Raw genomic sequence first — 12,399 nt, 5'->3', positions numbered from 1 at the left:
GGTGACCTATGTAAAGATGCCATTTTTTTGGTCACCCATCTACACACAATGTCCCATAAATTTGCAAACATTTCTAAAAACATTACCTCGTTTACATGAGTATTCACACACCGGAGTCAATACATGTTAGAATCATATTTGGCAGTGACTACAGCTGTGAGTCTCTAAGAACTTTGTACACCTGGATTGTACAATATTTGTACATTATTCTTTTTTAATGATCTTTAAGTTTTGTTGATTGTTGATCATTGATAGACAGCCATTATGAAGTCTTGTCATAGATTTCTAAAAAAATTATTCCACTTCGACATTATGGGGTGTTGTGTGTAAGCCAGTAACACACAATCTCAAATGAATCCATTCTAAATTCAGGCTGTAACACAACAAAATGTTGGAAAGGTCAAGGGGTGTGAATGTGTTCTGAAAGCACTATTTGTATGTGCAGGTGAAGGAGACAAACTCTACCTTCTGTCTTTGACCCCTCTTTCCCTCCATTTCCAGTTACCTAGACAAGGCTGACTGGTTCCTCAAAGCTGATGATGACACCTATGTAATTGTGGAAAACTTGCGTCTGCTCCTGTCTCGGTTCAGCCCAGACAAGCCTGTGTATCTGGGCAGGCGTTTTCACCGCTTTGTCCATCAAGGCTACATGAGTGGTGGTGCTGGCTATGTACTGAGCCGCGAGTCTGGGAGACGCTACGTCAGGGCCCTGCACCATGGAACCTGCACCAAGTCCACCTCTGCAGAGGACCTACTGCTGGGCTTCTGCCTCCAGAAGCTGGGAGTCCCGGCAGGGGACTCTAGAGACCACCAACACAGGGAAACCTTCCACCCCCTGTGGCTGGGTAAACTTCTCTGTACCGATGACATACTGCCCAAATGGTTCCACCAGTACAACTATTACCCTTCCAAAGTGGTAAGTAGGTCTACACTCTCAGTAGAACACATATCAAATGACCTCCCTTCAGTGCCATTGAGCTTCCTGCTCATCTCTTTTTTTCCTTTCTCCCTCTCTGTCAGGGTCCAGACTGTTGCTCCAATTCATCTGTATCCTTCCATTACGTTGAGCCAGTCAGAATGTACATGCTAGATTACTTCCTGTATCATCTCTGTCCAGTGGGTGGCCACAGCCCAAAGCTGGGTGAGACCAGAGAGGAATAAGCAGAGACCCCTTTCTATGGATTTGATAGTGACATCCCTGATAATAAATAATATTATACATGCTCACACCGTAATTGATGTCATTCTCTTGTAAAGAGTTGTCTTGCAAACCTTAAAACCAATGTTGTTATTAAAGTCTTTGATAAGGTCATGCTAGTTCAAACCAATTCATCATGATCTAGTCTGGATATTTGCCGAGTTACAGTATGTATTCATACATTGAGTCTGTCATTAAAGTTATAGAGATCCTATTAAATACTATTCTAATTCCTAATTATATGGTTAAAATATTGTCTTCCAGTGACATACTATGTTAGCTGAGGTTCCAAAATGGTGGGTGCGATTTTAAAAATAAATAAATAATAATTTAACCTCAACCCGGGTAGTTTGAATTGTATAAGAGGCCCTTTGGAGCCCGCAGATCACTGAAGCACTACTGGCCATTTGATTTACGTTTTCTTCCAACGCAGGTCTTTTGCATCACATTTTTTCAGAATATATGATAAGAGCTCTGATTTTCAATGTCTTACTTCAGCAGCATCAGCTAACGTCATTTGGTAGATCGATGGGCAAGCTGCAAGATCTGAACAGAACTCAACATTCTGGCTTGTATATAGGCCTTTTTAACACTCAAGTTGATCCAATATTGACAATGTCTTGATAAATTATATACTAAACAAAAATATAAACGCAACATGTAAAGTGTTGGTCCCATGTTGCATTAGCTGAAATAAAAGATCCCAGCCATTTTCCATATGCACAAAAAAAGCTTCTCTCTCAAATGTTGTGCACAAATGTGTTTACGTCCCTGTTAGTGAGAATTTCTCATTTTTCAAGATATGCCACACCTGTCAGGTGGATGATTATCAAAGAAGCTGATTAAACAACATGATCATTATACAGGTGCACCTTGTGCTGGGGACAATAAAATGCCATTCTAAAATGTGCAGTTTTGTCACACAACACAATGCCACAGATGTCTCAAGTTTTGAGGGAGCGTGCAGTTGCCATGCATACTGCAGGAATGTCCACCAGAGCTGTGCCAGAGAATTTAATGTTAATTTCTTTACTATTATCCACCTCAACGTCATCTTAGAGAATTTGGCAGTATGTCCAACCGGCTTCACAACCGCAGACCACGAGTAACCACACCAACCCAGGACCTCCACATTCGGCTTCTTCACCTGCGGGCTCGTCTTAGACCAACCAACCGGACAGTTGATGAAACTGGATTTGCCCAACCGAAGAATTTCGGCTCAAACTGTCAGAAACCATCTCGGGAAGTTCATCTGCGTGCTCGTCGTCCACACCAAGGTCTTGACCTGACTGCAGTTCGGTTTCATAACCGACTTCAGTGGATAAATGCTCACCTTCGATGGCCACTGGCACACTGGAGAAGTGTGCTCTTCGTGGATGAATCCCGGTTTCAGCTGTACCGTGCAGACGGCGTGTATGATGTTGTGTGGGCGAACGGTTTGCCGATGTCTATGTTGCGAACAGAATACCCCATGGTGGCGGTGGGGTTATGGTATGGGAAGGCATAAGCTAAGGACAACGAACACATTTGCATTTTATAGATGGCAATTTGAATGCACAGAGATACCGGGACGAGATCCTGAGGCCCATTGTCGTGCCGTTCATCTGCTGGCACCACCACCTCATATTTCATCATGATAATGCATGGCCCTATGTCGCAAGTATCTGCACACAATTCCTGGAAGCTGAAACTGTCTCAGTTCTTCCATGGCCTGCATACTCACCAGACATGTCACCCATTGAGCATGTTTGGTATGCTCTGGATCGACGTATACGGCAGTGTGTTCCAGTTCCCGCCAATATCCAGAAACTTTGCACAGCCATTGAAGAGGAGTAGGGTAACAGGCCTGAAAAATGATATGCGAAGGAGATGTGTCGCTCTGTGTGAGGGAAATGGTCACACTAGATATTGACTGGTTTTCTGATCCACACCCCGCCCTTTTTTTAAGGTATCTGTGAACAACAAATGCATATCTGTATTCCGAGTCATGGAAATCAATAGATTAGGGCCTAATTCCATTATTTCAATTGACTGATTTCCTTATATGAACTAACAAACTAAAATCTTTGAAATTGTTGCATGTTGCTTTTATATTTTTTTAAGTCTGTGTTGATAAGGAGTTTAACCCATAATGTTCGAACATTAAAGAGGAATGTGTGTGAATGTATTGTGGGGTCATAGGAGTGGGAGGCCCTGGTGTACACTGCTGGTTTGAGATTAAATAAACTGGGAGGGAACATTATGACTTTCGAGGGCAGACCCTTGATAGATAGATAGAGTATATGACCAATAGAAGTTAAGTCGTATTTTTCAGTACCCAACCAGATCAAGAATGTGTCATTCGCCTCGCCCACTTGTAAGTAAATTGAACACGAGAATTTAGCTAGTTGAGCTGTTGTCAGTTTGGCAATATTTTGTCAACTGTGTAGCCTGATACTTTACATAAAGTAAAGTTATAATAGCCAACGGTGGATGATGAGGTTGGGCATTTAAAAGTTTTATTGTGAACTAAATGCAGGGCTAATATTTTAGAGATTTATTTATTTTAGTTCGAGAGTAAAGTTGGAGGAAATCATGGTCATCACAAAAGAAGGCTGGCTGCTAGCAAGAAGCTAACCATGTTGGATACTTATCATAAATAAATATTGAAATACTGGCTAATTTAAACTGAAGAAGAGGTAGCTAAAACTACTGAGTGTGAGCTTTGATACGGTTGCCTGCTGAAGTCGAAGTGTTTTCGGCTGCTTCATTTTGCACTTGGGGGGGATGTCGTGCAGAAGTGAAGCGGCTCGGGGGGGCACCCCTTGTCTACAACCGCTTCGAGCCACTGTCCCATTCCAGCTTCACAACAAAGCACAACCGCGCTGCAAAGATTCCAAGACTGGTAAATAACACTTCTCATTTTGGTGCCAAATAATGTCACTTGCCAAATATTACACTATGGTGGGAATGTCGCTAGAGTTTGCATTGTTATTGCTGTCTATCACTAGTCTAACGGGTATGTGGGCTATCTATTATGATTAACTGTTATAGTATCTTACTGCTTAGCTACATGGGTCTATTTTACGTGCAGTAGCCTCTGGCCTCAATTTTTCTAAACAGACCACCGACTTTCAGTGAATATAGCCTAATTTCCACCATGCATCAGCCATCCCCCACCCTGCTCAAACATGTGTTTTGATGTGGGTCTCTGTAGGATCCTATAAAATGAAGTGTTATAAAAGCAGAAATGTGCTACTTGATTTGAGAATAATATCATGTTTTTTTCCAATTCATTATTACACCACATAACTGGAACATCATCATATACATAGTTCTCAGTCAGCTACATCCATGTTTTTTTATTATATCACAAATGATTGGAATGGCATCATAAAGAGTTCTCAGTAAAGGAACACCTATGTGAGAATGCTATTCATTGACTACAGCTCAGCGTTCAATACCATAGTGTCCTCAAAGCTCATCAATAAGCTAAGGACCCTGGGACTAAACACCTCCCTCTGCAACTGGATCCTGGACTTCCTGACGGGCCACCGCTAGGTGGTAAGGGTAGGTAACAACACATCCGCCACGCTGATCCTCAGCACATCGGCCCCTCAGGGGTGCATGCTCAGTCCACTCCTGTACTCCCTGTTCACTCATGACTGCATGACCAGGCACGACTCCAACACCACCATTACATTTGCCGATGACACAACAATGGTAGGCCTGATCACTGACAACAACGAGACAGCCTATAGGGAAGAGGTCAGAGACCTGGCCGTGTGGTGCCAGGACAACAACCTCTCAACGTGATCAAGACAAAGGATATTAATGTGGACTACAGGAAAAAGAGGACTGAGCACACCCCCATTCTCATCGACGGGGCTGTAGTGGAGCATGTTGAGAGCTTCAAGTTCCTTGGTGTCCACATCACCAACAAACTAACATGGTCCATGCATGCCAAGACTGTCGTGAAGAGGGCACAACAAAACCTATTCCACCTCAGGAGACATGGGTCCTCAGATCCTCAAAAGGTTCTACAGCTGCACCATCGAGAGCATCCTGACTGGTTGCATCACTGCCTGGTATTGCAACTGCTCGGCCTCCGACCGCAAGGCACTACAGAGGGTGGTGCGAACGGCCCAGTACATCACCGGGGCCAAGCTTTCTGCCATCCAGGACCTCTATACCAGGCGGTGTCAGAGGAAGACTCCAGCCAGCCTAGTCATAGACTGTTCTCTCTGCTACCGCACGGCAAGCGGTACCGGAGCGGCAAGTCTAGGTCCGTGAGGTTTCTAAACAGCTTCTACCCTTAAGCGATGAGACTGCTGAACATCTAATCAAATGGCTACCCAGGCTATTTGCATCCCCCCCTTACACCGCTGCTACTCTCTGTTGTTATCATCTATGCGTAGTCTACCTACATGTACGTATTTCCTCATCTAACCGGCGCCCCCGCACATTGACTCTGTACCGGTATCCCCCCTGTATATAGTCTCGCTTTTGTTATTTTACTGCTGCTCTTTAATTAGTTGTTACTTTTATTTATTATTCATATTTTGTTAAACTGCATTGTTGGTTAAGGACTTGTAAGTAAGCATTTCACTGTGAGGTCTACACCTGTTGTATTCGGCTCGTGACTAATACGATTTGATTAACCACGTTTCCATCCACAGTATTAATGCGACTAAAGTGGTACCATATAAATAATAAGTCACTACAGGTAGTTTTGGTACAATTTTATAAATGCCGACAGGTTATTTGTTCATTCGAAATTGTGGGATCTTATTGTGTCAGTAAAATGTATTATGTGAGAAATACTGGTGGAAATGCCTATATTAGCAAATATTGATATACTAAACGCAGTGGAGGCTGGTGGGAGGTGCTATAGGAGGACGGGCTCATTGTAAAGACTGGAATGGTTTAAATGGAACAAACACATCAAATATACGGAAACCACATGTATGACTCCGTTCCATTAATTATGTTACAGCCATTGCAATGAGCCCATCCTCCTATAGCTCCTCCCACTAGCCTCCACTGAATAACCATCATATCGAAGTGAACTTAGAGTCGAGATGATATGGTGTGTGTGGTCCTCCCATTATTACTGGGGGAAACCATACAGTTTATTAGGCTACAGATGAAATAAGTTGTGAACTTCACAGGGTGATGAAAGTGCATGGTGATCTTCATGCTCCATTGCAATAGAGGGTATTGTTCTGGTGACATGATTGATGCTTGACTGCCGTTTGACAAATAAAATATTCTCGCTCTTATCCATTTTAATCGCATCGTGTAGAACACCCTACCCGCACTGTATCTTAGAGCTGTTGGCAAGAGCCAGAGTAAGCGCATTTTCTATTTAACGCATCAGTTTTGGTGACAACTATCAAACATCACATAGCTTTAGTATACGCTACATATCGTGATTATTTTAATCAGTAAATAATCCTTGATAAGTGGCCAGTGTTATTGTTCTTTTTATTGCCCCAGCTCTAATTGATCCTGAACTCTCTAAAGGTGTTTTAAGAGTGTAATATTTTATTACACTACTTACGTCTTTGCCCTCTCATGTGCCAATGTCAATAGAGGTTTAAAGGGACCTTTGTTTTAGGCCCTGTGGCCTGTAATTCCAGTGTGTTTCAACAGTACACTGTAATGATGCACCAGTAACTCGAGTGCTTGTTCTGTGGTGTATATTTCTACATCCCTCCACCCCACTTCCCAGGGCAGACAGGAAGTGGTATGAGTTGGGGAATAGGTTTCAGGAGTAGAATGTTGCCAGTCTTGTGCAACATGTCTTTGGATGGCTTTGCTGTAGGCTCAGTGGCTTGGCTCACACCTGTCAGAGATTACTTACAAAGAGCTGCCAATACACACCTACTTGTACTACGAGCTAACCAAACCTCTGCGGAGGGGGGGGAGGCTGGGGGAGGCCTTTTTATGAACTCCTGCTGGTGCTAAAGTAGTTCTGAGCCTCCTTTATGATGTGACTATTTGTTCCAACTACGTTGCACCGGTAGGCTGAGCATGGAGTTTGTCAGACCAATATGCTGTCAAACTGGGGCACCGTAACACAAAACAGCCCTCCATACAAGATTAGCATCTGTCTTCTGTTACAAATATTGACCTCATCACACACTCACAGTATAAAGCAGACACGTTTCATATCAGTAAATGTGATTTCTTTTGGCTGTTTCCTTAAGGCGACAGGAGCAAGTCTCGCCCCCCAAAGCCGACCATTCGTCGCACCCTGTCCCTGGATACAATTGTTGGACCATATCTGCAGGGCCGGTGGCCCAAGGAGGCAGAGAGCCAAGGAGTCACCTGTGTCAATGACAAGGCCACACAGGTAAACTCACCGGACTCAGTCACAGCCCAAATGTGAATTTAACATTAACATCCATTAACTCCTATAGATCTGAAACCGAGAGGAATATACTCTTGTCAAGCCTGTATTGATATTGCTTAAAAGCCATTTGTAGCTCCCCATTCAATGTGTCACCGTTGTTGCTTACAATGGCCAATATAAAGACCAAGTGAGCTATCTGAGGCTGGCGCTGCAGGTGTCTAGCAGTTCCATTCTGAAGCTGAGGAGCAGTGGAAGGCAGCCAACTGGAAATAGTTGTTTTGTTCTCTTCAACCTCAACCTCAACCTACCCCTGTGCCCCCCCCCCCCCCCACCCCCCCTCTACTGTATCCACCCCCCATCTAGTGCACAAAGCCTGGGCTAACCTAACCACACTCCACCACTGTGCCCTCAATCTTGACACAGTTTATACTGAACAAACCCCCTGCCCTCTATTGTACAGAACAGACCCCTCCCGACCTCATTATACAGCACCCCCCTTCCCCTGATTGCTTTATTTAAGATGATATAACTGTCTCCTATTGTCTGCCATTATCTCCTTTCTTCAGTAATGAAACTGTCACATTTTCACATACAACCAGCTTCTTGTGGATTTGGGGGAGTTCCCCTCTGCCACAATCTAAACAATTTGTAGTAACAGATTCAAAACCCCTTTTGTAATATTTAAAAGTAAATATACATCAAATCAAACACGAGGCTGAACTGGCGTTCAAAGCGTTAGACACCCAGAACATTCCATCACCTTTTGACCGGATCTTTTTATAGCCCTGTGTCCCGTGATCTCTCCGGTCATGTTTGGTGGAGGACGGGAGGAGGAGGGGGGAGTAGGGAGCAGTAACACTACACCGACAGGGTTGGTAACTGACTGTCCCTCCATGACACATTTAGCCATGATGTCTGACCACGGCTCCACCAGATAGGGCGGAAGATGGCGTCAAGGTTTTTTGTCATTTATAGCCCGGGACCGACTCTGTTACACGACTGTGCGTCATGACATCAGTGTGGAACTCTGTGAGAGGACTGAGAGCTGTAGGAGACTCGACCCAGAGAGAAGACTGCATTTTGGGGAAACGTGATCCGGAGAGGAACCTGATTTGGAGGAGCGGAGGCCCAGAGAAAATAGCTAAGTTAGGGGGAGGCAGAACAGAAAAAATAAATTGACGTTGAGGTGAAATTGGGCATCAGCAGAGGATCTCGTCCAGGCTGTGTGTGAAGCAGGAGTGTGGAGACGAGGGAGGGCAGCTCAGCAGATAGACCGCCACACACCCACATCCTCCCGTCTGCCAGCAACACTCACCCCAGGGCTTGTGGGCATTAGAGGAGTGGGGCCTATGTCGGTAGGAACTCTCCACTGTCCTCTCTCTTCTTCCTCCTCCTCTTGCATGTGAAGACATGGAGCTCAGTTGTGAGGAATGAAGGAGGGACAGCACAGGATGTCACCTTGTTGATTACCCAAACTCCGATTCTGTGTGAATACAGCTGTCAGTGTACATGTTTTGTGTACTGATGTTAAACTGTGTCTGTGCTGTTGTAGTCCTTTTTGATGTAGCTGACGTGTGTCGCTTCTGTATTTGCATCGCTGTGGTTTTTGTTTTACTCATTTGTAGGGGGTGTTGTCAGCAACAGTGGTTTACTCCTCGCCTGCCTGTCTGCCTCTGCACAGCTGTGTAACTGGCAGGTGTGCCTGACAGCTGTAGGGCACCACTTCTGTACTCTAGTCAAATCATGTAGCTCGGGTGATGTTTCACTTCCATAGGTGTAAATTGTACAGCGAAAGGAGAGCAAAACGGATTCACTGCTCTGTAATGTTCTACTGAAAGGTCAATCTTAGAACTCGTAGATAAAGTTACCAGTTGTGTAGTTAAATGATCGTCAAGAACATAATGCTGTCTGACTCCAATCCAATCAGCAAAGTTTCCACAGCAAAAAACTATTTTCAAGTCAGTTTAGTTTTTCAGAAAGTGTGTGTTGTGTGCAGAGTTGTATAAGCAACGTGTGGCTGGTTACTATAGCAACCCTGCTCCTTCCATAGACTCCCAGCTCCTGGGCAGAGGAGACTCGGGGAAGAAGAAGTGTTGGCGGACACAAACGCTCAGCATCATGGGGCAGCGCGGAACACTTGAGGGATGTGAGTACTCCCTTTGAATGTAAATGTTTACTAAAAAAGGTCCTTTAACCAGGAGCTTGTTAATCAAAAATCATTCTCACAATACACCAGTAAAACTCCGAGATGGGACTATTTTTACTGTCCCGTTGTCAGCAGTGACTAGGCCAGTCACACCCCTCTCTCCCTGTTGAATTATTCCTCTCCTCATTCTTTCCTCTGAAAGACAAGTGTCTCTTAAGTCCTTCCCCTCATGACTTGGCCTCAGGTGGTTAAGCTCAAGCAACAGCTGCAGAAGCGCTCCCGACACGCCCCTCCCTCTGGGGGATATGAGCGTCCCCACCACCCCCTACCTGGAGGCCATGTACCAGGCGCTACACAGGTACGTCCTATACAGCCCTCCCCATAATACTGTGGGTTTGATCTGCACTCTGAACCCGTCCTTATTGATACTGCAACTTGTTTACTTGAATTCAAAATGTTCTTTTTGAATTTGAATGTCCCCTGGATGACTGTAACGTAAGATCATGTATGCAGACAGTGGGACCCAGGAGGTGTTCGGAGTATTCACTGACACAGAACACTGATGGTTGGCCTCCTGAGTTTCTCAGGCAGAGTAGAGAGACGTTAGCAACAGGGCTAGAAAAACAGCACCGCTTTTCTTAGGAGCTGGTGTCATCAAGCTGCCTGGTTGCACCATCGCCCGCTATGACAGGAATGCATATTGACAGGAATACACTCGTACTCATACGCGTAGCTACATGGCCTTTGGTACCTACCCTCACACTCAAGCCCCTTTGTGTGGAACAGATATAATCAGACCATACACACTCCTGTGCTCCATTTTCATGTGTCTTTGGTGCCCCCCCCCAGACGGTGCCCCTGACGCCCCTGAGCAGGTTGGCCCCTCGGCTGCGGCGCAGTGTGGAAGGTCTGAACCTGGAGCTGGAGGGGGTCTTTGTGTCAGAGACACCTGAGGACCAGCACAAGGTGAGCATGTTTAAATACAGCCTATCTGCTTGCGTACCGGCTGGCTTAGATCCATGATCTCAACCCTCTATGGATCCACTGGATCCCCCTAGTGACAGCCAATTAGACCTTATTTCTCTCCAGTGGCCAGTGTCCCATAACCTCACCGTACCCTCTCCCTGTTCCCCTGTTAGATCCTGGATGTCCCAGATGGCCACAGAGCCCCAGTTCCTGCCCAGAGGTGCAGCAGTGGTACCCAGAGTGAGCCCTCCCCTGCCTCATTCGACTCTGCTTTGCTCTCTCCATCTGAGTCTCCCTGTGCCCTGAACCCAGCTCTACTCTCCCCATCTCAGTCTCCCTGCCCCATGGGAGAGCCAGGTGAGTAAATGGATGGTTTGTTGAAGGACTTAAATGACTTGAATACCGTAATGGACCTTTTAAATCATGTTTTTCCTGTCTGTGCAGACCCTGTGGACTGTGAGACCGTGTGCCCCTCTCCAGTAGTTCTGGACCCCTCCCTGTTGCAGCCCTCCTCCTCCCCTCGTCCCAACAAGACCTACTCCTTCCAGCGGGAGCCCCCTGAAGGCTGTGAGCGAGTACGCGTAGTGTGTGAAGAGGCTATGTGAGTATTGAAACACACACACTTTGTGTAATTAGAAATGATTTGGGCTAATCGTCTCTTTCTGTCCCTCAACCCCAGATCTCCCTGTCAGAGAGAGCCTCTCCTCCAGGTATCCTGCCCTGACCCCAACAAGGTGAATTTCACTCCCCATGGAGGCTCTGCCTTCTGCCCTGTCAGTCTGCTCAAGCCCCTGCTGCCCTCTATGGACCTCCTGTTCCGCGGCCTGTCAGTCTCGCCTGTCACAGGCTGCTCAGGTCAAGGCTCTGCCCCCTACCAGACAGTTGGGCATTCGGTTGGGGGCTACATGAGTGGACCCCTCCAGGACACAACCACCATGTGACTGTGGAGATGGGGTTGTTTTCAGACTAATGAGGATGGATTTATCCTAATAGGAGATTAAATCAAGATGGCTGCCACCACCTTGCCAGGGACTGTTATGACAAGCCTCCAGATCTATTCAACTAAGATCAACAAAAAGAGAGACCTCAACAGTGGGTTCTCTGTGGGATCAGGATCAAATCTGTCATTGGTGTTCTATCCTGATTCTCAGAGGGACTTGCTGCTCTGGGTACATTGATTGTCACTTTCCCCCTTGGTTAGGGGGGGTAAATAAATTGTACAAATATTTGTGTGTGACATATTTTTATTCTACCCAACTTGGCCTTGCTCTGATATCCTTAAATTTGTATTAGCTAGAGCTTGGAGTCAGATGTACTAATTAGTGATGCCCGGGTTGACTCATAACCCGCGGTTATATCCGCGGGGTGGACGGGTTTAGAGACATTAAATATTGTGTGGCAGGTGGGTGGCAGGCTGGTTGAATAAAGAGAAACAATACCTTAAAAAATCCATAAATGTGTAATTATTGTGCAATATGTAAAGGCTACATTGAGGTTTATCTTTCATTATTTTAGGCTATCTGGTATTAGTGCATAAACCTAATCTTCAGGGCTTAACTGTAGGCATGCCAAATAGCCCGCACAGCCAATCGCCAAATAATACTTTTCGGAACAGGCAGAAAAAGTTAACATCAATCCACGGAAGCAAAAAGGACATTGTTGAAGTTCTAATTCAATAAGACGAAAGCTATGACAGGAGAGTTGAAAACAAAGAGAAGGGAGGGACAGAAAAGTCCTGTTTGGAAAATATTT

At 45.4% G+C, this 12,399-nt stretch overlaps 2 protein-coding genes across 2 annotated transcripts; both read left to right on the top strand.

Annotated features, from left to right (window-relative positions):
* Positions 1-499: 499 nt before the first annotated feature.
* LOC129833933 (glycoprotein-N-acetylgalactosamine 3-beta-galactosyltransferase 1-like) lies at positions 500-1,456 on the top strand (the record flags this gene model as incomplete). Its single annotated transcript, XM_055898752.1, has 2 exons — positions 500-916; positions 1,021-1,456. Coding segments are annotated over 2 exons (558 nt in total), but the record flags the coding sequence as incomplete, so codon positions are not given.
* A 2,098-nt stretch (positions 1,457-3,554) lies between these two features.
* On the top strand, positions 3,555-11,873 carry LOC129833406 (protein FAM117A-like). The gene is made up of 8 exons (XM_055897985.1): positions 3,555-4,082; positions 7,390-7,535; positions 9,586-9,681; positions 9,926-10,039; positions 10,531-10,647; positions 10,821-11,004; positions 11,092-11,248; positions 11,327-11,873. Exons 1-8 carry the CDS (start codon positions 3,965-3,967, stop codon positions 11,586-11,588), a joined length of 1,194 nt encoding a protein of 397 aa, XP_055753960.1. The 5' UTR covers positions 3,555-3,964; the 3' UTR covers positions 11,589-11,873.
* The last annotated feature ends 526 nt before the right edge of the window (positions 11,874-12,399 follow it).

The sequence above is a fragment of the Salvelinus fontinalis genome, chromosome 34, assembly GCF_029448725.1.
Source record: "Salvelinus fontinalis isolate EN_2023a chromosome 34, ASM2944872v1, whole genome shotgun sequence".
In the NCBI taxonomy this organism is placed as follows: Eukaryota; Metazoa; Chordata; class Actinopteri; order Salmoniformes; family Salmonidae; genus Salvelinus; species Salvelinus fontinalis.
The sequence above is the reverse complement of the archived record's forward strand: the minus strand, read 5'-3'. Positions and strand labels throughout refer to the sequence as shown.